Source organism: Suillus discolor (genome assembly GCF_016758755.1).
Source record: "Suillus discolor strain FC423 chromosome Unknown F5147scaffold_13, whole genome shotgun sequence".
Lineage (NCBI taxonomy): Eukaryota > Fungi > Basidiomycota > Agaricomycetes > Boletales > Suillaceae > Suillus > Suillus discolor.
In genome coordinates, this window is record NW_024541260.1 from 603,495 (window position 1) to 629,144 (window position 25,650).

General features: G+C 47.9%; 12 protein-coding genes across 12 annotated transcripts; 10 read left to right on the forward strand and 2 right to left on the reverse strand.

The window, feature by feature from the left end:
- Positions 1 to 44: 44 nt before the first annotated feature.
- F5147DRAFT_835270 (cytochrome P450) lies at positions 45 to 2,396 on the forward strand (the record flags this gene model as incomplete). Its single annotated transcript, XM_041443955.1, has 12 exons — positions 45 to 58; positions 112 to 528; positions 582 to 906; positions 963 to 1,111; positions 1,159 to 1,274; positions 1,322 to 1,444; positions 1,508 to 1,697; positions 1,754 to 1,835; positions 1,885 to 2,010; positions 2,060 to 2,070; positions 2,131 to 2,260; positions 2,315 to 2,396. The coding sequence occupies exons 2-12, from the start codon at positions 333 to 335 to the stop codon at positions 2,394 to 2,396; spliced, it is 1,530 nt and encodes a 509-aa protein (XP_041295739.1). The 5' UTR covers positions 45 to 58; positions 112 to 332.
- A 523-nt stretch (positions 2,397 to 2,919) lies between these two features.
- On the forward strand, positions 2,920 to 4,807 carry F5147DRAFT_64997 (Pkinase-domain-containing protein). The gene is made up of 8 exons (XM_041433396.1): positions 2,920 to 2,985; positions 3,045 to 3,281; positions 3,331 to 3,380; positions 3,431 to 3,564; positions 3,621 to 3,800; positions 3,851 to 3,969; positions 4,019 to 4,205; positions 4,259 to 4,807. Exons 2-8 carry the CDS (start codon positions 3,238 to 3,240, stop codon positions 4,655 to 4,657), a joined length of 1,113 nt encoding a protein of 370 aa, XP_041295740.1. The 5' UTR covers positions 2,920 to 2,985; positions 3,045 to 3,237; the 3' UTR covers positions 4,658 to 4,807.
- Positions 4,808 to 4,956: 149 nt separating this feature from the next.
- Positions 4,957 to 7,631, reverse strand: F5147DRAFT_650696 (uncharacterized protein; the record flags this gene model as incomplete). Its single annotated transcript, XM_041433460.1, has 5 exons — positions 4,957 to 6,129; positions 6,184 to 6,995; positions 7,051 to 7,315; positions 7,380 to 7,496; positions 7,548 to 7,631. The coding sequence occupies 5 exons, from the start codon at positions 7,629 to 7,631 to the stop codon at positions 4,957 to 4,959; spliced, it is 2,451 nt and encodes an 816-aa protein (XP_041295741.1).
- A 307-nt stretch (positions 7,632 to 7,938) lies between these two features.
- Positions 7,939 to 9,104, forward strand: F5147DRAFT_683098 (NADH-ubiquinone oxidoreductase complex I, 21 kDa subunit-domain-containing protein). Its single transcript, XM_041436520.1, has 5 exons — positions 7,939 to 8,193; positions 8,259 to 8,360; positions 8,414 to 8,578; positions 8,640 to 8,652; positions 8,708 to 9,104. The coding sequence occupies exons 1-5, from the start codon at positions 8,049 to 8,051 to the stop codon at positions 8,784 to 8,786; spliced, it is 504 nt and encodes a 167-aa protein (XP_041295742.1). The 5' UTR covers positions 7,939 to 8,048; the 3' UTR covers positions 8,787 to 9,104.
- Positions 9,105 to 10,042: 938 nt separating this feature from the next.
- F5147DRAFT_683101 (Alpha/Beta hydrolase protein) lies at positions 10,043 to 11,574 on the forward strand. Its single transcript, XM_041436521.1, is given in 8 exon segments — positions 10,043 to 10,069; positions 10,080 to 10,157; positions 10,172 to 10,203; positions 10,310 to 10,320; positions 10,371 to 11,088; positions 11,139 to 11,459; positions 11,471 to 11,492; positions 11,515 to 11,574. 2 exon segments carry the CDS (start codon positions 10,418 to 10,420, stop codon positions 11,389 to 11,391), a joined length of 924 nt encoding a protein of 307 aa, XP_041295743.1. The 5' UTR covers positions 10,043 to 10,069; positions 10,080 to 10,157; positions 10,172 to 10,203; positions 10,310 to 10,320; positions 10,371 to 10,417; the 3' UTR covers positions 11,392 to 11,459; positions 11,471 to 11,492; positions 11,515 to 11,574.
- Positions 11,575 to 11,731: 157 nt separating this feature from the next.
- On the forward strand, positions 11,732 to 12,812 carry F5147DRAFT_65055 (DnaJ domain-containing protein). The gene is made up of 5 exons (XM_041433452.1): positions 11,732 to 11,961; positions 12,015 to 12,118; positions 12,189 to 12,233; positions 12,300 to 12,566; positions 12,626 to 12,812. The coding sequence occupies exons 1-5, from the start codon at positions 11,901 to 11,903 to the stop codon at positions 12,680 to 12,682; spliced, it is 534 nt and encodes a 177-aa protein (XP_041295744.1). The 5' UTR covers positions 11,732 to 11,900; the 3' UTR covers positions 12,683 to 12,812.
- Positions 12,635 to 13,678, reverse strand: F5147DRAFT_65062 (Oxo-4-hydroxy-4-carboxy-5-ureidoimidazoline decarboxylase). The gene has a single exon (XM_041433454.1). It carries the CDS (start codon positions 13,545 to 13,547, stop codon positions 12,942 to 12,944), a length of 606 nt encoding a protein of 201 aa, XP_041295745.1. The 5' UTR covers positions 13,548 to 13,678; the 3' UTR covers positions 12,635 to 12,941.
- Positions 13,679 to 13,717: 39 nt separating this feature from the next.
- Positions 13,718 to 15,520, forward strand: F5147DRAFT_683109 (uncharacterized protein). The gene is made up of 8 exons (XM_041436522.1): positions 13,718 to 13,963; positions 14,020 to 14,042; positions 14,096 to 14,240; positions 14,292 to 14,313; positions 14,367 to 14,633; positions 14,687 to 14,747; positions 14,802 to 14,823; positions 14,872 to 15,520. Exons 1-8 carry the CDS (start codon positions 13,802 to 13,804, stop codon positions 15,361 to 15,363), a joined length of 1,194 nt encoding a protein of 397 aa, XP_041295746.1. The 5' UTR covers positions 13,718 to 13,801; the 3' UTR covers positions 15,364 to 15,520.
- A 26-nt stretch (positions 15,521 to 15,546) lies between these two features.
- F5147DRAFT_683112 (uncharacterized protein) lies at positions 15,547 to 16,652 on the forward strand. The gene is made up of 2 exons (XM_041436523.1): positions 15,547 to 16,109; positions 16,165 to 16,652. Exons 1-2 carry the CDS (start codon positions 15,615 to 15,617, stop codon positions 16,303 to 16,305), a joined length of 636 nt encoding a protein of 211 aa, XP_041295747.1. The 5' UTR covers positions 15,547 to 15,614; the 3' UTR covers positions 16,306 to 16,652.
- Positions 16,653 to 17,756: 1,104 nt separating this feature from the next.
- Positions 17,757 to 19,045, forward strand: F5147DRAFT_683117 (Shr3 amino acid permease chaperone). Its single transcript, XM_041436524.1, has 6 exons — positions 17,757 to 17,856; positions 17,913 to 17,980; positions 18,034 to 18,155; positions 18,208 to 18,307; positions 18,358 to 18,530; positions 18,710 to 19,045. Exons 2-6 carry the CDS (start codon positions 17,932 to 17,934, stop codon positions 18,815 to 18,817), a joined length of 552 nt encoding a protein of 183 aa, XP_041295748.1. The 5' UTR covers positions 17,757 to 17,856; positions 17,913 to 17,931; the 3' UTR covers positions 18,818 to 19,045.
- A 7-nt stretch (positions 19,046 to 19,052) lies between these two features.
- Positions 19,053 to 19,705, forward strand: F5147DRAFT_65099 (uncharacterized protein). Its single transcript, XM_041433495.1, has 4 exons — positions 19,053 to 19,191; positions 19,245 to 19,276; positions 19,329 to 19,476; positions 19,536 to 19,705. Exons 1-3 carry the CDS (start codon positions 19,091 to 19,093, stop codon positions 19,442 to 19,444), a joined length of 249 nt encoding a protein of 82 aa, XP_041295749.1. The 5' UTR covers positions 19,053 to 19,090; the 3' UTR covers positions 19,445 to 19,476; positions 19,536 to 19,705.
- Positions 19,706 to 22,340: 2,635 nt separating this feature from the next.
- On the forward strand, positions 22,341 to 25,086 carry F5147DRAFT_683127 (uncharacterized protein). Its single transcript, XM_041436525.1, has 4 exons — positions 22,341 to 22,701; positions 22,950 to 23,073; positions 23,403 to 23,703; positions 24,743 to 25,086. Exons 1-4 carry the CDS (start codon positions 22,506 to 22,508, stop codon positions 25,004 to 25,006), a joined length of 885 nt encoding a protein of 294 aa, XP_041295750.1. The 5' UTR covers positions 22,341 to 22,505; the 3' UTR covers positions 25,007 to 25,086.
- Positions 25,087 to 25,650: the final 564 nt, after the last annotated feature.

Genomic DNA, 25,650 nt, shown 5'->3' on the forward strand with positions numbered 1-25,650 from the left:
CTTACGTCATCTTCTAATATAATCCCATCCTCCCAAATCGGATTGGACCCTTTCCTATGTAGGCCTATAGTTACTGTCTCCGTGTCTTGTTATTAACGCTATCAGTCGCAGCCTACGATTACATCGTATCTTTCCTCGCTAAATTCCGCCTGCGATAACATAAAGATTCCAGGCCCACCACAACATTCATATTGCTCTTTGACCGTCCATCAATCACCTTCTTGAACTTTGCATCGTTCCCTCATTTTCTAGGGTGGAGAGCGGGACTTGTATTCGTCATCTGACTTGGACTCATCGCTCACTACACGATCTTTTGCTCTTCCCCAGCTAGCATGCTGATATTCACCAATATCACTTGGCTGGACCTATGTCTTGCTGGTGCCGGAGTGTATCTGGTCAAGCAGGCATTCAGAAAGAATCCTGCACCATATCCCCCTGGACCTCCGGGGTGGCCTCTCATTGGGAACGTCGCAGACATGCCCCACAACAAGGCTTGGCTCACCTTTGCCAAGTGGCGCAAAAAATATGGTGTGCCTCATGTTTCCCAACACGATACATTTAAATTACACAGTGGTTTGCAGGTGACATCTCGCATGTCGAAGTTCTGGGTCGGCACATCATTGTGCTGAATTCTGTCGAGGCAGCGATGGCATTGCTAGACAAAAAAAGCTCTGTGTACTCTGACCGTCCGGTTCTTACAATGGGTGGTGAACTTGTTGGCTGGAAGTACTGTATGGGTTTTCTCTCTTATGGTGATCGTTTTCGCTATTACCGCAAGAAGATCCACCGCGTAATCGGTAGTCGCGCTGCTATGGCTGTCTACGAACCGATTGAGGAGATTGAGACCCGCCGGTTCCTGAAGCGTGTGTTTGCAAAACCCGAGCAACTGCAAGCACATATTCGACAGTATGTAGTGTTTATCGTGTTTATCATTGCATGAATTGGGCCTTGATTTTGTATAGCACCGCTGGCGCTATCATTCTGCGAATCTCTCATGGATATGAGGTGAAGGAGAACAATGATCTCTTCGTCGACCTTGCAGACCGCGCTATGGACCAATTGTCGCGGTCCACCGATACTGGTGCCTTCATGGTTGACATCATGCCATGGCGTAAGACTACGGCATCCTGACATTTGCAATAACCTGACTATCTCTAGTGGCCAAGGTTCCCGAGTGGTTTCCTGGTGCTGGATTCAAGTGCTTGGCCCGTGAATGGCGTCAGACCCTCGAAGAGTTGGTTGAAGCACCACACAAATTCGTCAAGGATCAGATGGTAAGCAACACCTACAGTTCGGTGATCGCGAGTTGAACACATCACAGGCTGCCGGAGTTGCCCCAGTGTCTTTCACCTCGAATCTGTTGAAAGGCCGAACTTTGTCTGCGGAAGAGGATAGCATGGTGAAATGGTCTGCTGTATCCCTATACACCGGTGGTGCCGACACGGTTAGCTCTTCCCTTTATATTACAGGTTGATTATTATTTTGAGACTAACATCTGTCTCCACAGACAGTTTCTACAATCTATTCGATTTTCCTGGCGATGACGTTGTTCCCCGATGTGCAGAAGAAGGCTCAGGCTGAAATAGATGCTGTTGTTGGCACTGATCGTCTTCCCTCTTTTGCAGACCGCGACTCCCTCCCCTATATCGAGGCCCTTGTGAAAGAATCCCTGCGCTGGAATGTTGTCATCCCTATAGGTATGTGTTTATTGTATTCTTTTCGTTGCCGAGCGGTATCAATCGCCTAAAGACAGGGATCCCCCACTGTGTCTCTGAGGACGATATCTATGACGGGTACTACATTCCGAAAGGATCCTTGATCATACCTAACATCTGGTTAGTGCTCTCATTTTTCTGGATTCAACATGATACAATTGCATGCCAGGTTCATGCTCAATGACCCGCAGACATATGCTAACCCTTCGCAATTCAAGCCTGAACGCTTCTTAGACAATGACGGAAAGGATCCCGAACGCGAGCCTCGCACGATCTGCTTCGGCTTTGGTAGACGGTACGCATGAAGTTAATTTGGAGTGGAATGCTAACTTTCTGCTCCACAGGATCTGCCCCGGTATGCAGAAGTACCCTCAATAAAACAGTATTGTGATGTTTGCTTGCTTTTGATGTACAGGCCTCCACCTCGCTGATGCTTCTGTCTGGCTATCTACCGTGATGTCGCTCGCAGTGTTTGATATTTCCAAGATCGTGAAGAACGGCGTTGAGCACACCCCTGAGGTTGACTCCTCATCAGGCGCGATCAGGTATGTCGTGCATCCTATCGCGTTCGCAGTGCTAGTTTGAATACGTACTCCCAGCCATCCCAAACCCTTCAAGTGCTGTATTAGGCCTCGCTCTGCGAAAGCTATTGCGCTCATTCAGCAAGATATTAACTATTAAGGGCACGAATATTATCCTTGTTGTCTCAATCTGTCATGCATTCCGATATCGTACATATCTACAAATGTTTTATCTTGTTGAATCGATGCTACTACTCATGATGACCTGGTCCACATATAATACACATTTGGCCTCCCGGGGACCCAACAATTAGCAGCTCACGTACTTAAGATCTCCTGTCGATGGCCAACACCTTTACGCGTGGCAACTATCCTCGACTCAACTGTTGTGACCCCTCTCAACCGTGGAGCTCCAAGCCATATGAACACATTCACCTCATGGCCTGTCCCTCAATCTTAGGAGTTCTGCTGACGCTGATACGAAGAATGCCATACGTCTGAGGGTATGTGCACCCTGTATTCGCAGGATCGTCGATCAGCTTGTTCTCAAGTAATTGACGAGTATCGCGCTGAAGGTTTACCAGAAGGCGACATTGGGTTTAACAAGCCTGCGGATAGTTATAATGATTTTTCTGATGGCGAGCCAACAGATGTCGAATTTGAAATTCATCTTTTGAGTTCGTTGCGCCAAACCATTGCTCGGAAGCCTTTGTTGCGCTTGTTGCGCTGTCGCAACGTTGAACATGATGGTGATAGTCTCTCGTGGCTGAGAAAGCGTTTGAAATCGCTTATTGGTGTCCTTATAAAGGGTAAGCAAGGCTTTCGCCTCTGCTGTGTCAGCAAGGATTGTACAGTGTGCGGAAACCTGGTACAATAGGGCAAGTAACGGGCTTTGCCACTTTAGATGGCGCTACATACTTATTATTATAGTACAATAGATCTGCGCTCAGCCAACACAAGTCACTTCTACTACTAGAAGTCATACTTCTTTCAAATTTGTCATGGACGCTGTTGAAAAAGCTAACACAGCGAGACAAAAGCGATGGTAAGCTCCTTTCTGCAAGTTTCATTCGGTAAAATTCATCACGCTGTAGGGTGAAAGACCGGAAAGTCGGCGAAGGTACATACGCTGTCGTGTACCAAGGTGAAGTCGCTCATGTGCCAGGCAACAAGCCTTTCTCTGACTCCTGTCAGGCCGAGAGGCATCAACGAGCCGCAAAGTCGCCATCAAGAAGATAAAAGTCGGACAATTCAAAGATGGGCTCGACATGTCTGCTATTCGAGAGGTCAAATATCTACGAGAGCTTCACCACCAGAATGTTATCGAGGTCCGTCGCCAATACATCTTCACTTTCTTTGTGAGCACTGACCATCCTCCTTGCAGCTTTTGGACGTCTTCTCTTCAAAAACGAATCTTAACCTCGTGCTGGAATTCTTGGATAGCGACCTTGAGATGATAATCCAGGACCGGTCGCTCGTCTTCCTTCCTGCCGATATCAAAGCATGGATGGCGATGACCTTGCGTGGGCTGGAATTTTGCCATAGAAATTTCATGCTTCACCGAGTATGCTACAAGCCCCTCACAACCTTTCACCACTCATAGTATCTTAACAGGATCTAAAGCCCAACAACTTACTCATTGCATCGGATGGACAACTCAAAATAGCTGATTTTGGTCTAGCAAGAGATTTCGCAGACCCGGGACATAAAATGACGTGTCAAGTCATCACTCGGTGCGTACTTTCAAGTCGCTGGTTTACTTTCGTTCCTCAACGTGCGCAGATGGTACCGACCACCAGAGCTGCTGTTTGGCTGTCGGTATTATAGCTCGGCGGTCGACATATGGTCCGTAGGTTGCATATTTGCAGAGCTCATGTTGAGAACGCCGTACCTTCCCGGTGAGAGCGACATGGACCAACTCAAAACCATCTTCCGGGCACTCGGAACCCCCACAGAAGAGGACTGGCCGGTGTGTATTCGCATGATCATCTACGTCATGCTTGTATCTTATGTTTTCACAAGGGCCACACCAAACTGCCAGATTATGTGCCGGTTGGACAATTCCCAAGAACGCCCCTTCGCGACCTCTTCACTGCCGCTTCTGGAGATACGCTTAATCTTCTTAGCAGGTTTCTCGTGTACGAACCTCGAAAGCGCATAAGCGCGAGAGACGCTCTCAACCACGCATACTTTTTCGCCCTGCCACATCCGTCCCACCCCTCCAAGCTGCCTAAACCTGCTTCTCAAACATCCCGCCCTCTCGAAGAACTCGATGGTAACGTTGACATGGCCGGCGCAGGGCCAGGCGTCAAAGCCGCTGCGCCCAACAAGCTCAAACGAAAATTGACCTCCCCCGATGGCACCGACCTGAGACCACTCGCTCGCAGATTAGACTTCACTCAACATGCGAAAAACTCGTGATCGCTGTGTTGACCACCAATGACTCCGCGCACCTTCATTGGTCGTGTATATAGCGACTAGCCTTGCAATGTAGGAAATAAGGGAATATGTATGAACTAAACTTGAACGTGGTAATGGATAAAAACAAACACGGTGGAATGAAGTACAGGACAACGCTCGGGACAACAAGTTGATGGTTACATGTGAGAAGTACCGCGTCAATATGCAACTTTCGTCCTGATCCCAAAGCCATCTATGTTCTTGACGTAGAATGTATATGCGACTTGATTAATGATTCTCCACGCCGCTTTCTTGCGAATTCAGTCCATCGTGTCCCGCGCAGTGTCACAAACTGTACACTTAGTTGCGCTGGTAGGGACCTTCAGCATGCAGAGGGAACAAGTCCACGTATCCAACGATGAGCCTGGGGCCTTCATCCCTGCAGCAGACCAGTCAAAAGCTGGGGCCAAAGTAGCGCCAGGACGGGCCGCATCACAGACAGTGCATTTAAGCTTCGCACTGTCTGGATTAGACAGCATGCAAGTATCGCACTGCCAAATCTCAAAGTGTTGCGTTTTGACAGCAGTTTTTGACCAGTCAAATGTCTTCTGAGGTACAGCTGCAGGCTGTGCGGTGCTACCTGACCTCGGCGCATCGCAGATTGTGCACTTATCCTTGGCACTGTCAGGGTTCTCTAGCATGCATGTGCCGCATGACCAAGTACCAGAGGTAGCAGCGGCAGGTGCCTTCATGCCCGCTGCAGTCCAGTTGAACCCGTTTGTGGATGGTGGTACTGATTTGAACTCGAAGGTAGGGAGGGAGAGCCGAGACATGCTTGCAGCTGCGATGCGAGCTTTGACGTGGCTGGGCCCAGCGGGATAGGCAGCCTCAGCAAGCTTGAAGCTATACTTCGGCAATTCATCGACCTCCATGGCTGCCACAGCTTCTTTGGGGGGTAGTTTCGCCTTGAAGGACCTAGTCTGCGTCTCCTTGGGAAGGTTACGGGATGCCATCAACGGTGCTGGCGGCGCCTCAGACATTGGTTTGTCCTCAGCTGACGCAGTCTCCTTGTCTGCGTAGTAACTGTACCGCAACTTAGATGGTTCCCTAGGAGCCGACGTCTTGGCTCCAAATGCAGTCTTCATCGGCAAGGCCAGAGATGGAGTATGCGAGAACGGTGTAGGGCTCGGCGTAGTGAATGACGAAGAGGTATCTTCGACTGGCTCGACAATCTCGGCAGGCCGCGTAAAGACCGAAGATTTGTCCTGAACCATCTCAACATCCTCCACCTCTTCCACGGAAAGCACGACGGAAGTAGGTTTCGAGGTCTTTTGCTTCTTTGTAGGGCTTTCGTCCTGGTCTGAGACTTCCCCGGCAGTAACCATTGACTTTGCGCTATGACCATTGGTCTTCGGGACATATGTGTCCTGAGCTTCGCGGGTCGGTTTCTCTAGCCTCTCCATATCTGGCGGAGGCCTTGCGCGCTTACTTCCCTATTATCAACATCAGTCCAGCCCCTAAACTTGAATCACAGTTTCCCCACTGACCTTCGGCACTGTAGCTTCAATAATCGCCTGCGCGGTGACTTCTGGCTCCTTCTGCTGTTTCTCTTTTTTCTCTGCTGGCGGGCGCAAGCGTCTCGTGGGAGGCTTCCTAGTGGGCATCTTTACAGGATTCGCAGTCTGGTACGGGTTCGCCACGTCAGGTCTCTTGAGGGGGGTGACTTCCTTAATGAGCCCCGTCATATAGTTTGCAGCACGCGTGGGTCGTGCTGGAGGTTGTGGCGGTGAATCGTTCTGCTTCCACGTTTGTCGTAAAGGCGAGGGTACAGCGGGGGTCGTGGGCTTTACAGAAAGACCCGCAGTGCGTAAACGAGGCGTAGTTGCTCCATTCACCTTTGGTGTAACAACAGCCGCTGGAGCCAATGTCGGTGCAGACACTGGTGGAACTATAGTCTTCTCATTGATTGCAGGTGTAGAACGGGTGAGAGAAGTAGAATTTGAGGTCGGAAAACCGATGCTAGACATCGACGATGGGGGCGCAGACTTCTGTGCAGTCGAAGACTCGGCTTCATTGCCCACACGGCGACGTTTTCCATCAGTTGCACAAGGTGTCCGTATGGGAGATAGCTCGATACGAGGGCCTTGAGGCCGAGATCCAAACCCAGGCGATCGATAACGGTTTCGTGGGCGTGCGCTACCCGCACCCTGCCAGCGTAATACGCCATTGGGATTGCGTGAAAGGGTCTTCTTCGGAGCGTGTGTGTCACTTGATACACCATTTGATGTCCCGAGCCCAAGGTTAGGAGAGGATCCACGCGACGGAGATGTCGAGAATCGGAAGGGTTCCGGCTTGTCTGCTGTTTGAGCATGAATACATGCTTATACAGCATGCTGAGAGCAGGAAATTCGTACCTTGTACGTTCTTTTGAATGTAGTCCACTATTCCAGCTGCCTCGAATTCGTTAAGAGGCCGTCCTGCTTTTTCGACAAGGAATCGAGTGACAGGCTCAAGGTTCTTAGCAAGTGACGGACTTTGCTGCAAGTAGGGGGGGACATTGGTTTGGTGAGGTGGTGTATTTAAACTGTAGAAAGGCTGTCGTGCGGGAGTGACGGGTTGGGATGTCCCATTGGAAGGTCCTGGTTGTTGGGCATCCCAAGCAGGCGGGTAAACTAGTTCCTGGGAAGGCTACTCTTCGTGAATCAAAGTTACCAGACCAGACAATACTTAATGGACTACAAACCTCGTGCCCTGGCGGTACATCACCAGGAGGAAGAGGGAGCACAAATTCAGGCGCAGAGTTCCGATCAAGTTGAACTTGACGAGCCGGAATATGAGAGGGCCCCTCCTGTTCCTGAACCTGCAAATCCTCGTCCTCATCATTACTGGAGGACGAGGCACCTGAGCGCACCAGATCCTCAGTTCGATCATCCTCCTCGGTGCCACTGAATCGTAAGAAGCTCATTAAACCGGAAATGCTCCATAGCTTAGACATACAATGTCAGACAAAGTTTCAGATAGAAGACAATAACATGAACCGTGTGCTCACCGATTTCTTCGTTGGAACTGGCTTGCTGTGTTTTGTTGGGCGAGCGTAAGGAGATGAATGGGCAGTCCTCTTCGCCCGGCGGTCATTCCGTCTGTCCACGTTCATTCTCCCTCAATGAGTGTATAAATGTGCCAGCGAGTTAAGAAATTGCAGGCCGCTTTGCGCTCGTTGTAGAACGGGCGACCAGCGACTAGAAACAGAGAACAGAGGACGTTGAGGACAAGTTATAATCATAGGACTGACTTGGTGAGCAGGCCTGGCACTTCCCGGTTTAGGGCCGGTCATTGTTCGCGACGAACCGTGACCTTGTCTTCCTGCACACAACGACGACAGCAGTTCATTCTTTTATCAACATTCGTCGCCATGCCGAACAAGGTCGTCACGACACCATACCCGCTCATCGACGCTGACCCACACGCTTTCCGTGTTGTGCGTTATTTCCGTTCGTCAGACTATGCAACCTGGGCTGCAGGAACAGCCGCATTCCCGGCTGCTTTGTATTTCTGGGGTACGCATTCTTGTTTCAGTCACAACGCTTTGTATCAGGCTTATATGAATTGTCCTTGTCCTCAGATATGGCTGACCCTGCAAAAGTTCGTCTGCGGACCAGCTTCCGGCTCGGAGGCTTCCTTGGCTTCGTTGGTGGTTTCTTGCTGGCATATCAACGCTCAAGTTGTGAGTTACTCTGGTTGTGCAAGACGTGAGCAGTCTCATTGTTTTTTTGTTAGTCCGATTCTGGGGCTGGTCAGAGAACAAACGAGAGGAGGACTTGGATCTGGCCGAGCTTTCCCAAAGGGCAGCTGAGGGTAAGCCTTTGTATGGTACATCCAGCCAGCCAGAGTGGGTACAGGGCACTGCATACCGGAACTCTGCATGGTCTCAGTTGAAATTCCGTGAGTATCGCTGGAATATGTTAACCAGCGTTTTTCCTGCTAAATCTCTGAGTTTTTGCAGACGCATTCCCCATGTACGAGCATATGTTACCATGATGTGCAGTCCCAGACTCATAGCAATTATTCTAGGTTCAACTTCGTCAACCATCAACATCATGGCACCGACGCTGCAAAATATGGTGTGAAGGAAAAAGAACTATCAGATTAGATATTCTCCTGCTGATTGTACTGTCGTTGGCTTAGCAGGATGACGCCATGCACTTGCAAGGGGGATGATTTCCCTGTGTACGGAATGAATAAACATACCTGCTTTGGCTCTAGAATATAATGACCGCATCGTAATCAAAGAAGTTAGCTGGAGCATCTGCGACCGTTCTATTGTATGTAGTGCGATGTACTTGAGTGTGACATCATCCATTACCTTGCAATTTCTACACACAAAGCATTAATGGCATTCGATAATAAGATACATGTGTCGAAGAGACAGGACATGTATGCCTCGCGAATGGTAGGATCGATCCGAAACGCACCCTTAGCAATATGAAGCTTGTGTAAAGCAAAAAATCAGATCGAGATCGAAACGTTGAGCCAATGCACACTGTGGGAAGTAGAAACAATAAATTTTAGTGGTTCGAGCACTGAACCGATGAGCCTCAATGTGTGTAACACTGAATCCACCAGCAAGAGTATTCATTGTTTCGGCTAATACCATAGATTTCATTGCCAGTGTGAGCACTCAGTGGTGTAAACAATGATATGTGATGTGAGATATGAATTTCATTAGTGAAACGGACTTAGTGGAATTGTCACTTCCTCGGATAAGGTAGACATGTTGGCATTTTTTTGTCATGTGACCGTTGGATATATTTATATTATTGTTGATATATAGAAATGGTCCTGTGGCCCAGCAGTAACAATGATGCAGCTATCATTGTCGGAGGTCTTGGGTTCAATCCCTCCCAATGGCAAATTATCCTGGGTTAAATGGTACATGTACATGGAGTATACAGGCCTGTGGGCACCCATAACTTGGTGCCATATTCTTTTGCTAAATACACATACCCTATCAAATTCAATGGTTATGTCGTCAATAATCAGTGGCCGCACCATCGAAAGTCAGTGATTTGCCGCATTGAATTCAGTGGCCATGTCGACAACAATCAGTGATTCAGCCACTGATGTCCATCGTCTTTTCGGGGGATTCAATGGCCGTCGATTCATTGCGCCACCTCATTAGTTTCAGTGGCTCTCTCTATTGATTTTCAACGTTTTCTCCTACTTAAATTCATGGGCTTTCCTTTCCACAGTGTGCACAACTCATCGGAGTGTACATGTACACATGTATAATATGCGCAAGAGGATATCGATGGCAATACTTAATCGCAAGAACAAGCCGCGATATATTCAACCTCTACAAAAAGATCGTTTGTGAGCGTTTAAAAAAGTCGGAACCCATGTGCACTACCACGATTGATGCCAGATGAGATAACACTCTTGATCTAGGTCCAAGTTAACTACGTACCACCAAAAAGACGATATACCAAGTCATTCAGAATGTTTGATGTCACTCTGACAAACTGCGACGTGGACATCGGATGGCGATTGATTCGTATCAAACATTGCAGCATGGCCCACACCAAATGTTTGAGGAATCTAAAGCTCAAGCTTGACTATTTCAATGAGAAGAATGGGCGCATCATGATGAATATCACCATGCAGTTATAAATACCTTCTCTCATGCTAGACCCATCATAAGATAAATGTCAATGCCCACTGGAATCATCATCCACCTACGAAACCCGCTCACTATCGCTTAGAAGCCAGAAACCATAGAAAACCATGTCGTCAATCAAAGTTAGGGAAGGTGAAGCCGATTTCAACGTTCCTGGTGCGGGCAAGCCCTGCAAGACTTGGTACAAGGTGTATGGTACTCTCCCCCACCCACACAACCCACCTCTTGTAGTACTTCACGGCGGTCCCGGTTCAACCCACGAATACCTCGACATCCTCTCCGAGCTTACACGTCTCTTCGACGTACCCGTTATACTTTATGATCAAATCGGCAATGGACGCTCCACGCATCTCCCAGAGAAGAACGGAGACGTGGACTTCTGGACTGTGCAGCTCTTCGTCGACGAGCTGCACAACCTCCTGAACCACTTAAACATCCATGACAACTATAGCGTACTTGGACAGAGCTGGGGAGGGATGCTGGCATCAGAGTTTGCAACGCGCCAACCAAAAGGCCTCGGGAAACTGGTGATTGCTGACTCGCCAGCGAGTATGGCGCTGTTTGTCGAGGCCACAAACGAGTTGAGTAAGGGGTTACCGCAAAAATTCCAGGATGCGTTGAATAAGCACAAGGCGGCGGATACAACAACGGATCCAGAGTATACTGCTGCAATGAACGCATTTTACAAGCGACATTCGTGTAGGCTCGACCCGATACCTCAGTCCCTGGTGGACGGGCTTGCATGGATGGAAAATGATCCGACTGTATACTCAACCATGTAGGTGTTTCGTCCATCTGTGTCACGTATCTTCAACTTTTGAGGGACAGTTATGGACCGAATAAATTTAACATCACTGGCTCTCTAAAGACGTGGAACGTGATCGACCGGCTGCACAATGTTCAGGCGACGACATTGCTCGTCAACGGGAGGTATGATGTAACCAACGACATGGTTATGGAGCCCTTCTTTCAGCATATCCCGAAAGTCCGATGGGTGCAATTTGCGGACTCAGCGCATGTCCCGCATCTGGAAGAGACGGAAAGGTTTATGCAGGTGGTGTGGGCCTTCTTGCGTGGCTGAAGCGACTGGGAGTATAGAGGCAGCAGAAACGAAATGGTGACGGGGTGCAGTGTATGATACAAGTCGATAGACGATTGACCATAAGTGCGAGGTGTAATATTGATGGATTGACACTGCAAGGCCTCCAACCGCAAATCGATTGCATCAGTTCAGCATTTGATCTGTTGAGCGCTCACCTTTCCCACTCAACAGACAAATTTTTCACATGACACGCCTAGTATCTGCCATCTGGTGCAGTTTGCAGAGTCCTGTGAACAGAAGTACTCATCACGTGAGATATGTACACGGTCGCGTGTCATCAATTTGGTGACGGGCGTCCAAACAAGGTTCAAGTTTGAAATTCTCAGAAGTTGCTTCGAATTTAAAATCCGTTCTGCAACCTCTGCTTGACTACTAGCATCTATTACTCACAGCTCTCATTTCTTGTTTACTGCGGTCCAAAAACCTGTCGATCTGCCCGTGAGGCAAGCTTGAATCGATAAACTTGTTCGAATAGCATCTGCCCATCCATGGTAGGACTCACGCTGTACGACGTCCTTGCGATTCCAACTACCGCTTCTACGGATGATGGTTCGCACTAATCTAATCTACTTTGTCCTTCTGATCTTGACTTCCAATCGCAGTGAGGAGGGCATACAAACAGAAGGCTCTTGAAACGCACCCTGACAAACTCGAACCTACCGTGTCGGAGCAAGAGCGCCGGGCTGCAGAGGGAAGGTTCAGAAATGTATGGGTGGTCTGAGCTTGGTGCGAATGATTGCTTGATGCTGATGCTGATGGTATGATTTTGTTGCAAGGTATGCGAGGCATTTGAGGTGCTCAGTGATCTAGTGAAAAGGAAGGTGTGTCTTGAATCATGGTTATGCCTCTGTTGGAATGATGGACGCCAACATATTTCCTTGTTTTAGGCCTACGACGACCGTATTCAGCTTGCTCAGAAGAACAAGAAACACTGGGATGAGCAGCACGACAAGCGAGTCAAGACGCGCGAAGAGTGGGCGCGTCAAGTCAAGGAACGCAGCGAGGCTCGTATGAAAGAACGTGCAGATTTCTACGAAAACCTCAAGCGTATAAAAGAGGAAAAGCAGCGATACGTGGAAATGGTTGAGCTATTCTATCAAGAACTGCGCGACTGCCACCCAGAGTGGGAATCTAGGAGGCAGGCTGCGCTACAGGTACGTCTCATTTATTTTTGCAAACATATCTCAATTCGATGGATTAATTTTATATAAAGTGGAAAGAAATGGCGGACAAAGGCCAAATACCACGACGACAGACGACTCGCATTTAGCGAGGCGAACTCAAACGGATAGTTTGTTCATTTCAGAGGGTATTTTGCTTTATTTATTTCCCAGCGCTGGAGTTTTTATTCGCGATACTGTTGTACTTCTATGCTTCGCTTCCTTCTGCGATTCCTTGTTGTTCGGTTCGTGTTCGTGTTCGTGTTTATTTGTTCATTGATCTGCCCGTGATTATGTTTGCTATAGTCTCCCTGGACATTTAATGGCAGAATGTACATACGGAACTCCAATCTTATATTCTCGATGTCATCACAACCCCAATGACTTCTGTCTACTCTTAGCAATTTCCCCTACATCATCCACCGCTCGTGTCAGTTCGTGCAACCAATCCTCACTGTTCTTCGCGACACAGATCAGGCTTTCTGCCGTAGGCTCATTCAGCGGAGGCCCATCTGGATAGCTCTCCAAAGGATGCCCAAGCTGTAACTTGTCCTCCATCTCCCTCGCAATTGCGGCCCTAGTTCTCCCGTTTACGAACGTGATGTACCTCAGTCCAGAGTACACACGCTCGTAACACGCGTTGAGGTGTTCTAGCCGTTTCAACACCTCTGGGGGTGTCTGCAACCTTGTGGTAGCAGAGAGGCCACCACTTTGCTCTTTGGCACTCAACGCAGAGAGCTGTTTGATTTGACCGATCCTTGGATGTGCAGTGATAAATTCTGCTTGTTCATCTGCATTCCATGCGTGAATGATGGCGATGGCGCGTTCTATGAGCGCGTTAGTGGGATATGTGGTCTCAAGAGGTGTATTCCGGATGGATTGGAAGAGTTCCGGGGCGAGTTTGGTTACCAAGATATCCGAATGCTCAAATAGCTGGGGGAGGATGCTCGCTATGACATCCTGAGTTTCGTACATGTCGCGAACAGAGCGTGTCAAAAATCGGGGATAAGGGATTATAGATGATCCCTCAGTGACAATCCGTGGCGGATGATACGGTCAGACGTGTGGATGAGTTGTGCATGTGAAAGGCACCAGGTGCGATGGATTGCAGCTAATTGGGTTCTAATTTTACCACATTAATGCAGCGGACTGCAGTGACTAAGTCGGGCCGAACCCCTAATCAGCTGATCATCGCCGTGACTTGGACCACCATTGCAAAGGCATATATAATGCCAATAGAACGCATCTACATTGGTTATACTAACCCGCCCCAATACATCCCCGCATTCACAGGCTATCATTATTCCGCGCCACAGCCAGTCATGACCAAACCGTTCATTCTTCGCTGGGGCATTATCTCAACTGGCAGGATAGCCAATTGCTTCGTAACAGTGCGTTGAACATATCCGCCCATTTCTCTTTCTAATTGAGAAGTGTGGTTTACTAGGATCTTCTTGTTGATCCCGAAACGTCAGCGCCATTCTGCTGTCCATCGCGCAATCGAATGACATTGTTAAATACAGCCGTGATGTCACTGATGTAGCGCACAACGTGACTGCTGTTGGGTCGCGAAGCGTCCAATCAGCGGAAAAATTCATCGCAGAATATGCCAAGGGTGACAAGTCGATTAAAGCATATGGGAGCTATGCTGGTGTCTTTGCGGACCCGGTGAGTAGAATACCGTCAGAGCAGCAACCAACCTAACGAAACGTGGCACAGAACGTCGATGCAGTTTACATTGGTTTGACTCAATTTCATATCTAGGTCAATCTCAACTTACAGGGTGTTGTGTAGCCACACCTCATACTCTTCACTATGAAAACGCGCTCGACGCGATCAAGGCAAAGAAACACGTTCTTTGCGAAAAACCCGTGACATCAAACGCAGCTGAGCTTCGGTCGCTTCTTGCAGCTGCAAAAGAGCATGGAGTGTTCTTCATGGAAGCTCTTTGGACACGCTTCCAGCCTCTTACACTCGAGGTCAAGAAAATTTCGGAAAGTGGTGTATTGGGTGCACCATTGGCTCTCCAAGCCGACTTGTCGGATGACTTTCAACTTAACGGTGAGTGATGTTGTATTGTGTTATGTGACATCAAATCTCACGGAGCACAACAGAAATTCCAAAGACTCACCGCGCCTTGGATCCTGCCCTTGGTGGTGGCGCGTTACTGGATTTGTGAGTACACAAGGTAAATCTTATAGCGGAGAATAGTAATCTGACCTATTGCAGGGGACCATATCCTCTTATTTGGGTAAGGCAGCAATTATCTTTATCTTTATTCCCTTAATGACAATAACAGGCCATTCTCGCCCTGTATGAGCACCCTTATAACCAAGGAGCTGCTCCCAGCAACGTCAGTGGGACAATGTTGAAAACCCCTCTGACAGGGGTCGACTGCAACACCTCCTTCACGGTCACTTTCGCCAAAAGGGAACTAGCTGCACAAGCCATTCTGTCATGCAACATGAACATAGCTTCCTATCATACCGGTGCCGTAATTCGATATGAGAAGGGTATGATCACAATTGCAGCGCCGATATACTGCCCGAAGAGTTTCACTGTGCAGTACCTCGAAGGCAATAAAGTGACAAAGGAGGAGACAAGGCAATTTGAGTATGTTGGCACTGGATGGCATTTTCAGGCAGATGAGGTTGCGCGGTGTGTGCGCGATGGAAAGAGTGAGAGTTCGCTCTGGGGACACGATAAAAGCCTGGTGGAGATGGATGTCTTCGACGAGGTCAGACGCCAGGGAAACTACAAGTTTCCCCCTGGTGTGGAGAAGGTGGTGTAAGGGATGTAGAATCTTTGAACAATATTGATCTTCATATAAGTAGTTCGTTCGGAAGTGCACCTGTATTTTATAGTGTTGTTAAATTCGACTGATCTGGTGAATGTACTTTGATTTTGTGCACACGTGACGTGAGTCGCGCTGCACGCAACCAAACAAATATTCGGAACATACGAGTTGGAGCTTTGTCAGTGCTCTTGAGAACCACCAGCTCAGTTAAAACATCGCGACTAAATTCTTCACACTTATCCATAATGAACGCTGCCTCTCTCATTTCCACTAGTGTCGCCCGAGTTATCATGACTGGCGTTCTTTCGGCAGTCCTATTCAACAAAACTGTGGTTCGTTACACCCGCCATGCACTGAAAGAAGCAGAACAGGCTTCTCCACAACTCGCCGTCGTTACTTTATGCATTTCTACCCTAGCGCTTCTCCACGCGTCCGATAGAATAGCTTGCGACGTTCTGGGGCTCGCAGAAACCTGTACACCGACTACTAGTGAAGAGTATTCCTTGGCAACCGCTCGTGATGACGCTCGCTCTCCTGCTTTCTCGCACGACGATACCGATGACTTCAAGACTCCTTTGTCATCGCCATCCATCTCATCTCCTGGGAACAGCTTAGACAGTATCGTGACCCTCACCTCCTCCTCAACCGTTTCCAAGCTTGGCAATGTCTTCAGAGATATTACGCCCGGTCCTCCAGCGGTCGTTACTAGTGATAGTGACGACGACGTAGTGCTGCGCAAGGTATGATTATTCCTCTTTTGAACTGGAGGTTCTGGTGACATTATTTTCTTCTCAGTGGACGATGGAGACAGCGCCAGAGTTCAGCACCCCAACGACTCGCACTCCTGAAAATATTCTTAATTCAATCATCAAGCGAATGAGATACCTCTCACTCTCAGACAGCCGTTCTTTCCTCTCAACCCCGACCCGAGCTTGAGACCCCAAGCTACCATCGAAGCATCCCACCTCTCAGTACCTCGTCACTCCTTTATTCTTTTACTTCCCGCACAAACTAGCTCGTGATACCGACCTGCATCCACCCTTTCACAGAACTACGCATCAAGGCTGCCTCACGCCTCTTTACCTTCAAATTCTTAGCATGAGGATGCGATTATAGTACCGAAATAGCATGCAGCCAGCTTCTCGTCTGGATATGCAGGGAAGTTTCATGTCCTCTTAACTCCTCCTGTCTTACAACTTGATTGTGTATCACACGACACTTGCCACGCCTGTACTGTTCCACTTTGTCGATCATCAATGATCATTGATTGTGATTCATCAAAATTGATTCGGCAACCCCTAGACTCGCGAGTAAACGAATATCTTAAGGCAAACAAGAGTAGGGCAGAGCGTTTACTCGTATAATTGCCAACAATCGTCTAATATTACAGCGACGGTAGACTTACCAGCTGGTGTTCATCCCTTGGACACCAGAGGGCAAGTGTACAGTCGGATAAAATACAGAAGATAAGAATCAGGCGCTAGGGTGACGACACCTATACTGTGTCTGGAATGTCCTAGTCTCCCGTAGTTAGATCATCAGAAGTAGACAATGTCTTCTTACTGATAGGAACACCCTAGACCTAGGACGAATGAAAAAAATGATATGCAACGTCGGTAAGATTCTGAATCTACCTTCATTGACTCCAGCCTTGTCTGTTAATCGAGTGACATTCTTGCTACGTCTTCTCTTCTTCGCTAATGGATATTGCAGCAATTCATGTGCAACTTGGGATAACGAGTACATTAATCGCAGGTATGCAGGTTATGATCAAACCTCCAAGGGTCTCCGGATATGCAGCGGCAAGGAGGCGATGGATGACAATACAGTGCTGCTACTGCCTGTAAATAGCGTGGTGAGTTGGTGGTAAGTATAAGCAATGTGTGTGTGGGAGCTACTATTGATCATCATTCTACACTCAGCTTGAACTTAAACACCGTGGATCTGAACTTTGTATACAAGGTTCAAAGGGGAACCTCATCAAGTTGCAAACTTGCACATACATGGATATATGACTTTACTTATCGTTGGGTTCGATGAGCACCTGGCTGGTCGATAACGCATTAGCCTAGAGATCGTCGCTTCCTAGACAAAATTCCTGCCTGGAGGTGATTCGATGCACCCTGACGAGAGAAGAAGATGTGGGGGTTCCTCTGATTGAATAACTCGCACCTGTCATGATCAAGCCAGATCCTGCCAGATATTATCATACAAATAACGCGCAAGTCTCTCACATATGATGAGAATGAATCACCCTCAAAATACTCATTAATTAAGTATCAAGTTGCGAGACTCACGGACTTGCCAAGGGTAAGGCACACAAAAATCGGGGTCATTGCTTACATAATAGAGTTGGTGGGGACTCCCGGCACCAGACGTAACTAACCGTAACTTATCGCTATACTTATTCTTCGTTTCTGGCTGGGGATTCCGCAGAATACACAGGTCTTCCTGAATCCGAGGTCCTTGCGAACGATCCGAGTTTTGGTGAGCCCGTCCATTCCAGTCTTGAACACAAGTTACTTACGCCGCAGTACTAATAGTGACATAGCAACCCTGAAGATGGGATTCAGACAAGGCGCTGTTCTTGCATCGTGCTCTTTTTTTCTTGGTGAGACTTCAACTCATGTTTCCGATGGATCTAACTCCGTATTTCTCTAACAGGAGTCCTCTTCATATGCTTCTTCGTTGATTACCGCATTCTGCATCAGGAATTGACAGAGGAGACTATTGAAGACGGCTTCCAATTTTATACAACTTTCTTCAATGCACCACCCGCAATCAAGGTCTGTTCATTTGCGAACAGTAATGTCAGGAGGATGACGCTCATTGTTACAGGCCGTGCTACATGGCTTCATGGGGGTTGGTATTTTAGGACTTGTTGCAAAATTGCATAAATATGATGAGAGTGCCATCTTCTTTGATGGATCAAGTCTGGGTAGGAGCCAATTTGACTCGCTTCGATACATTGCTCAATAATGTGATTAGTGGGATACATTTTTGCAGCAGCCGTCTACCTTGCAGTGTCAATTCCATCTTTGCGAACCATCGTCACCCCCGCAGATGTTGATACACGTGCGGACCGTATCGAAGCCTTGCGAATACTCTCAGCAGGCAACACCATTATGATGGTGGTCCTTGGTGCCATTCTGGTTCTCCAGGTAATCATCAAACAATTCTTTCTTCTTCCCACACTTGCTTTCCTGCGTGACGCTAGTCCACTCCAGTTTTTTCAGCTCCATTTATCCATAACATTTCCTGCCCGAAGGGTGCATCGCAGAACACCGTTTCATGTCTTATGTCACCCGCCCAATATCTATCTCTGACTTTGTTCCAACAGGGCGGACAGGAATACGCACGCCGTGTAGAGGCGAGAGAGCTGGCCAAGATGGAGGAGGAGCTTAAGACCAAAGGGAGTCCTAGTGCTGGGAAAGATAAGAAGGAGTAGATGCTCTGCTGGCATGCGAAGCGGGAGGTCAGACGTTACTCAGTCAAGGCATTCCCTGACCATGGACATCAGCGTCTAAATTCCGCATCTCGGTTTAAGCTTGGCGTCGGGCCATCTAGAAACATTTAAATTGATGATACTTAGTAGTATGATGAATTATTAACGCCAAGTACTAAGTACTAGTAGTGCTTATTGAAGTTTTGATTAGTTTGTGTGCGCTCATTAAAATTTCTGTAATGACTACTAAGTGAACACCCTTGGCATGTGATAACCATGTCGTTCAATGATTTCGGAGCCGCTATAGCCTGGGGCGATCCTGAGCATCAACCTGGCGACATAGTAAAGGATGCGATACGGAAGGAGAGGATTTTGAAGTCAGTTTATCCTTTAACTTTCTAACCACCAGCTTCTGATTGGCATCCTACAGAGAGATTGCAGCTGCGCAGGGCGATTTGCAAGGTACTTGCTTCCTGGATATCAGTTTATACAGTCGCCAATCTCGCATCTTCAGCACTTGTTGCACGAGTGCACAGCGTCCAGTCAGATGTCGACAAACTTACGTCCGAGAATTCGACTTTGCAGATGTACATCGACAACCTAACCCTGCAGATGGCAAAGAGGAAGTAATCCTTCTAATGTTGTTTGCTATCTATATATATGTAAGTCATGATCGAGCTCTTATGTATCACCTGCGGTTGAACGTTCAACTTTTCATCAGACTACCATCATGCGGGTTCACGACTGGTTTTCCTCTTGCACGTCTATATCGCAGAATACGGTACCCTCGAGTTTCTTGGCCTGAATTAGAACTTCTTTTTTGCTGTCTGGCATGGGTTAGTCAGATCTGTGGAACATGCTCGAATTCGGAACAAGTCAAATGTCATCCGACAAGCTGTAGGCCCGCACTGCTTCGACCAAAACGCCGTGACGAAGAAGTCATCTATCATGGCTGTGCATAGTCAAACCCAGGCTTCCTGACAGGATAATCCTACGTGATTGACACATTCATTCAAACAGGACAGTGATGTGGATACGTACACGTTCTCGTAGGCGCCATCCGCAAGCCGTACCGTTTCCATCCAGAAGCCGTTCATATTAGACCGGTTTTCTCGTGCGCAGCAGTGGCATTGACAGCTGAGATAACCCTCAATTGAAATCCAGTGACCGACTCAAGTCCTCGTGGCTTGTCACAATGATTTGACGATCTAAATGCCCAGCCAAATACAGCGTTTGCTCCATCAGCTAGATGTAGATTCACGTCACCCTTGGAGATACCATTCTGTTGGCACGATTGCGCTTTGATACCAGGTCCAAGATCAAACATGGTTCTATCGGTGCCGTCCTTATCGTTACTCCGCAGGCAAGGAATCTGATGCCTGACTCTTTAGTCTGATGACGGCGAGGTTGTTTCTTGGGGCTGTGTGAGACTATCACTTATCTGTTCGAGCGGCGCTCTCGCTGGTAACCTGACATGTCTTCTCCGACGTTTCGACTGCATGATACGAAAATAAACCCCTGTTTTGACAGATGGCGCCGGTTTCTTCCCGCAGATACGAACATTTTTCGAAGCCATTAGTGGTTGACACTAAATGTTATTCTATTTCCTCAGGAACACGCCCAGGAAATAGCTTGTTGCCCTATTCACTGCCAATAACATCATTGAAGGTGAACGCGATTTCGGATAGGTGAAAACAAACGTAACTGTCATTCCCCTTTCGCACCGTTGCCTGGTGCTGTTTGGGAGTTACTTGGAAACTCATTCTGTGTTCCTCGATAAGAATGCGACCGTCGGGGGTTAAGCACTGCTGCCATGAGTCTTGATGCATTGATGAATCACCTCAGTTTCTTTTGGGGTGCTCGGACAAATTAACCGACTTTTATTTTGTTTCCTGCTAGCTTCAGCGTGTGCTGAGTATAGTCTTCCCCTCGCAGCATTGCAGGAAGTTTGAGCCTTGAGACTTTGTTCTCCTTTATGCATCCCGCTTTCGGGTTGTCCTCGTGTTGGAGCAGTGGTGGACTTGAGAGCCCTATGACAGAGCTTCGAATGCAAAGGCAAAGTATTATTGGCATGCGTTACCGAAGAAAATATACAATGCGAAAAGTCATCTTCATCTTCTTTCTGTAAACTCCGTGATAACAATTGACTGTGCTGAACAGACACCAAATCCATAATGGTACGTCAAAATTTCGTAGAGCTCGCCTTCTTTGCATCTCTCGTCCACTCTCGCAATCTCCACCCCTTCCTTCGCTTTCTAACACCATCCCGTGAACATCTAAAATCTCCATAATTAGCTCCGCGTCCTACACACTTCTATTTATTTTTCCTTTGCCTTGATACCAAATTACGCGTTTCCGCTTCGGATAGCCGCGCCGCCATATGTCCTTTGCTACTCCGGTGGGAAGCAAGTCCAAAATGCTCGAATACTCGAACGCTTTGTGGGAACAAGTGCGCGTGATATTCACCAAGTAGGCACTATCGACCTCGCCGTGCCCACAACAGATATACGTGGGACTTGTATAAACTTGTGTGCATCGGTCTCGGACTTGATTATTTCCCTTCTTGTGTCTTATGAGAAGATCAGGTAGAGTAACAATGATATATTTCGATAACAAATTAACATACAAAACAACATTGCGACATTTGTCCTTGCTGAACGAAACAAGTAGCCAATGATGGGAATCAGCTGCTAGACGTGCAATATGATTCCCTGACCAAGATCTGAGGCTCCAAGCGAGTTACACTCGATCCAGTAGTCGCGCCACCCTAGAATACATCGAAAGGTACGGTTCGTGACTGCGTCGCCAGTATCCGAGGTTCAAGCCCTTAGGGATAAACAGTTCGCGTTCTTGTTCCAGATATTTTTCCTCTTCCGAAAGGATTTCAAGCACTTTAAGCCATGAAGCAGAAGAGAACCCCAAGAGATGAACGGCGCCATCAGCAATAAAATGAAAATCTTTTAGCCAAGGGAAGATTGACTGAAGTCCATCAGCTGTGGAGGTATCCGTTAGGACTAAGCAGGCACGCATACAAGCAGATTCGGCTCTTGATAGAACTGCCATTCTGTCAAGACTCGAGAACTAAGTTAGCGTCACCCTGCAGCGCTTCGCGAACGGCATCCTCGGACTCGGAGTTGGACAAGAATGCCTCACGGGGAGTCTGAAGATAAAAGTCATATGAGGCAGATGAATTCCACGGCCGTTATTGGACATGCCAGTGGTACCAGCAGCCCATGTCCATGGATGAGTTGACGACTCCAGAGGATCGTGAATGATCGTAAATGTGTGGCGAGCCTTGATATGTTCGGAATATTCCTTAGGCTTAGCACAAGGTTAGCGGTCTTCTCGATTCTTGAAATTCTTCTCAAAGGCCTGTGGCAAGGCGGCAGAAGGAGGTGTTGTGCTAAGTACAAAAGCAGACATAACCGACAGACTTAGCAGGTTCGGCGGGGGCAGGCGGCGGAGATTCCCTGGAAAATATTGCCACAAAGCCTTCCATTAAGCGACTCCGCCAGTACGGCAACTTCCTAAAATCATCCACCTCCAAGCAGAAAAGTGGCAGCGGCAGCTCTGCAGGCCTCCATTGCTGTCTGATCCCCTCACATCAAATTACCATCAACCACATCACTGCTATCCGACACTGACTTCCAGTATTATTCTGCAGGGAAGACTTAGCATTCGTCGCCTCAGGATGTCGTTATCCAGAGTTAAAATTCTTCTCACTTGGTGCAATGAAAATGGCATCCAAATCGATCCCAGAATACAAGTTCGGGAAAGTCGAAACCATCAAGAGTTAGCCGATAGGACGGAAAGTTCCTGCAATTCCTCGCGCGGTCGCGGAATCAGCGTGTACTCACTCGAAGACTTCATTGATTGTTCCCGTTCCCGTGAGTGCTTAGTTTGCATACACTGGATGGTTGCAATTCCCAAACCACCGCTTGGCTGCAAGCCAAGATACTCTTACGGTGGAAACCTTCTGTTCTCGTGGGTACGGGTAACCCGCCTTCTAGCGCAGACGAGTCAAACGAGAACCAAGATGTGACACAGGCTCATACGTAGGCCAAAAGAACGATGCTATTCTTTTTGAAACAATTTTGTCGATCCTTCATTCTGACTCGCTTTATTATTGATATAGTTGTACGCATTCCGAAGGCAGCTATTCTCTCAACCAGGTCATGCTTCCTCTCTCAGGACATTACCTCTGCTCCATATGGCCATGCTGCACATCTCGCACTAGCTCTCGCCTTGTATGGTGAGATGTACGTATTTTCCATGCTTCTACAACTTTGTCTTCAACTTTTAGCTCACTCGCGTATTCTGCTCCGCTCCTTCACCCTGATTCGCCTCATTCCCACACTGCTCTCTGGTGCCGCTTCTTGTGCTCTCACAACCTTCCGCAACTATACTTGATGCAAAAATGACACCTGATCGAACGGACTAACCGGTTCCATGTCGTGTGACATTTTGTGACTTTCCCTGGCTCTTTGATCTGAATTACTCCTGTCTGGATCCACCGACTTACGCTATCTTATGGTTTATCGTGTGCCGAAACCGCCTTTTTGCGCCACATTTCATGCTTTGAGAATAGTTTGCGAGGCCAAGATTCCAAGTGGTTCGGATACCTCCAGAGCCTGCCGCGGGAAACTGTGGACACAGCTATATTCTGGGGTGTCAAGGACGTTATTGACTTCAGATCCTGTGTATGCTCAAGCCGCGGAGAGACCATTCCTTCGCAAAGTGCCATTGGAGATGATGCTGGCAACGTTGGAGCGGCTTGCTCCAATACGGAATTCCCCGAGTGTGCTCCATGCCTACAATACCTGGACAGTAAGCGAGCTCGGATGTGGCTTTCCTGTACAGAGGCTGAAAAAGAGCTGGACGGTCTAATGGTAAGTACGCTGTCTCCGTAAACTTAATGTTTTGATATGCGTTTTGTCTTGTGGACGATACCTTTCGTTTCGAAAGTTGTTTTATTCATTGGCCTTCTGCTCCACTTTCATGTTTGCTTCTTTCTCAATTGATGCGTTATCCTTGTGAGACGAGATTGACTTGTGCGATGATGATCGATTCCGGGATGATCCATGATGTTATTGCCCAGTGGGGAAGTCAATTGAGAAGGGTAACACAGGATTGGACCAGCGTGGCACGCTACATCATCCGGGTACATCCATGATTAGTGATTGATGGGTGTAGTGCCATCTCGAGGCGGCCATGCTCTCCATATTTGGACATGTACATTGGCGGCTTGGCCGACTGATGCGCGTGCTCTACACGAGCTCGCTAGGTCATCATTTCCATTACCCTCCACCTTCGTGGATCACCCGCCGATGATCGGTGCCATTTTCCACGACCACTTATCCCTTTCGCTTCCATTCTCCCATATGGCGACGCACGTTTTTTCCCGTCTTTGCTAACTTTATGAATTTGCCTTATCTTCTGTGCAAACTACCTTGCCAACATGCCTTCTCCTCGTGTTCTTGAAAAAGTATGTTTTGGCTCGATGCCACTTCTAGTGATATCTGCTTGCCAAATTTTTGTCGAGACTTCACTTCTGTCTCTTTAAGTCCTCAGATCCGCGACTCATAGAAGAGTCCTTCGCCTCGGACATGATCCATGGCGCCCAGACCGAACCTTGTTGCTTCTTGGCAAAATTAGTTCTTCAACTCTACTTGATATCTGGTTCTGCTGATATTGGGGTACTATTTCAACGGCCTTGCGCTTTGTCATGCCGGTTTTTCATACCCTGTATGGCTATTCCAGCTTTGCTAAATGCGTCTATCAGACCCTTTGCTTCTTGCAGTCGATTCCCCCCAATCCCTCTTCGCGTTCTTTGATTATCATGATGTATTCTTCCATTCTATTTCTGGGCTACAAATTTCACTCGGTCACACTCGAACTCCCTGGTAACTGATCACATTGACCCGGTAGGATGAAATACGTCAATACTACGTCTCCGTCGTGGAACCCACGCTACACGCAGCCTTTGGCAGACTTCGGCAAGCGGAGGCCGAGCGCAATGTCAATGAGGTATTAGGGGGTGAGATTCCACGTCTCGATGAATACAGCAATGAGTTAAACTCAGTGGAACCCTCGCTTCCTGGGTATTGTCACGCATACTCCCTCGTGTCCTCTCGCGCGTTTTTGGCGGATGCGTATCATGGTCTTGCGATGGTGCCCGTTGCTGATGCGTGAGTGACTTCAAAGTTCATCTTACTTTTTGAGCCTAGTTCCGTTTTCAATGAATGAATGAGATCATGCATCGCGGAAATCCCCTTCACATTACACCCATAATAGTGGTAGAGCTTCATGGAGTTATCGTTTCGTCAGATGCAACTTCTCCTGTTACCTACTTCCTTACCATTAGGTTGATCGTGGCTTCACTCTCTCCCACTAGTGGCCCAGTCATGCTTCTGATAGGCTTCGCGTGCCCCGCATCGTGTTGTCCTCCGGAAGCGCATCAACGACGATGCTTCTATCCGAGTTTCACCGTGATTTTGTTCATTCGCCTATTTATGATATGGGAGTGCTTGTTATTAGTCTACAGGCCTCCACCCGACGTCGGTGCAGTTAGTTCTAGCTTGCTTTGGTTGACGTTTTTGTCTTTCGCAACATCCCGGCGGCAAGTAGTAATGTGCTAGCACAACTATAGTTTAGACTGGATCTTGCTTACCCGCCGGCGGCTCCTTACTAGGCCTTACAAGCTCACACTATAGCGACTCGGATTAGGACCTAGTACAGGAGCTAAAAGTCATGGAGGACTTTTTAGTTGTTTGGGTTGTTCCCCACGTGTAGCTTCTGCATGCCATTTTCCATGTTACTTTTTCTCAAACTTATCT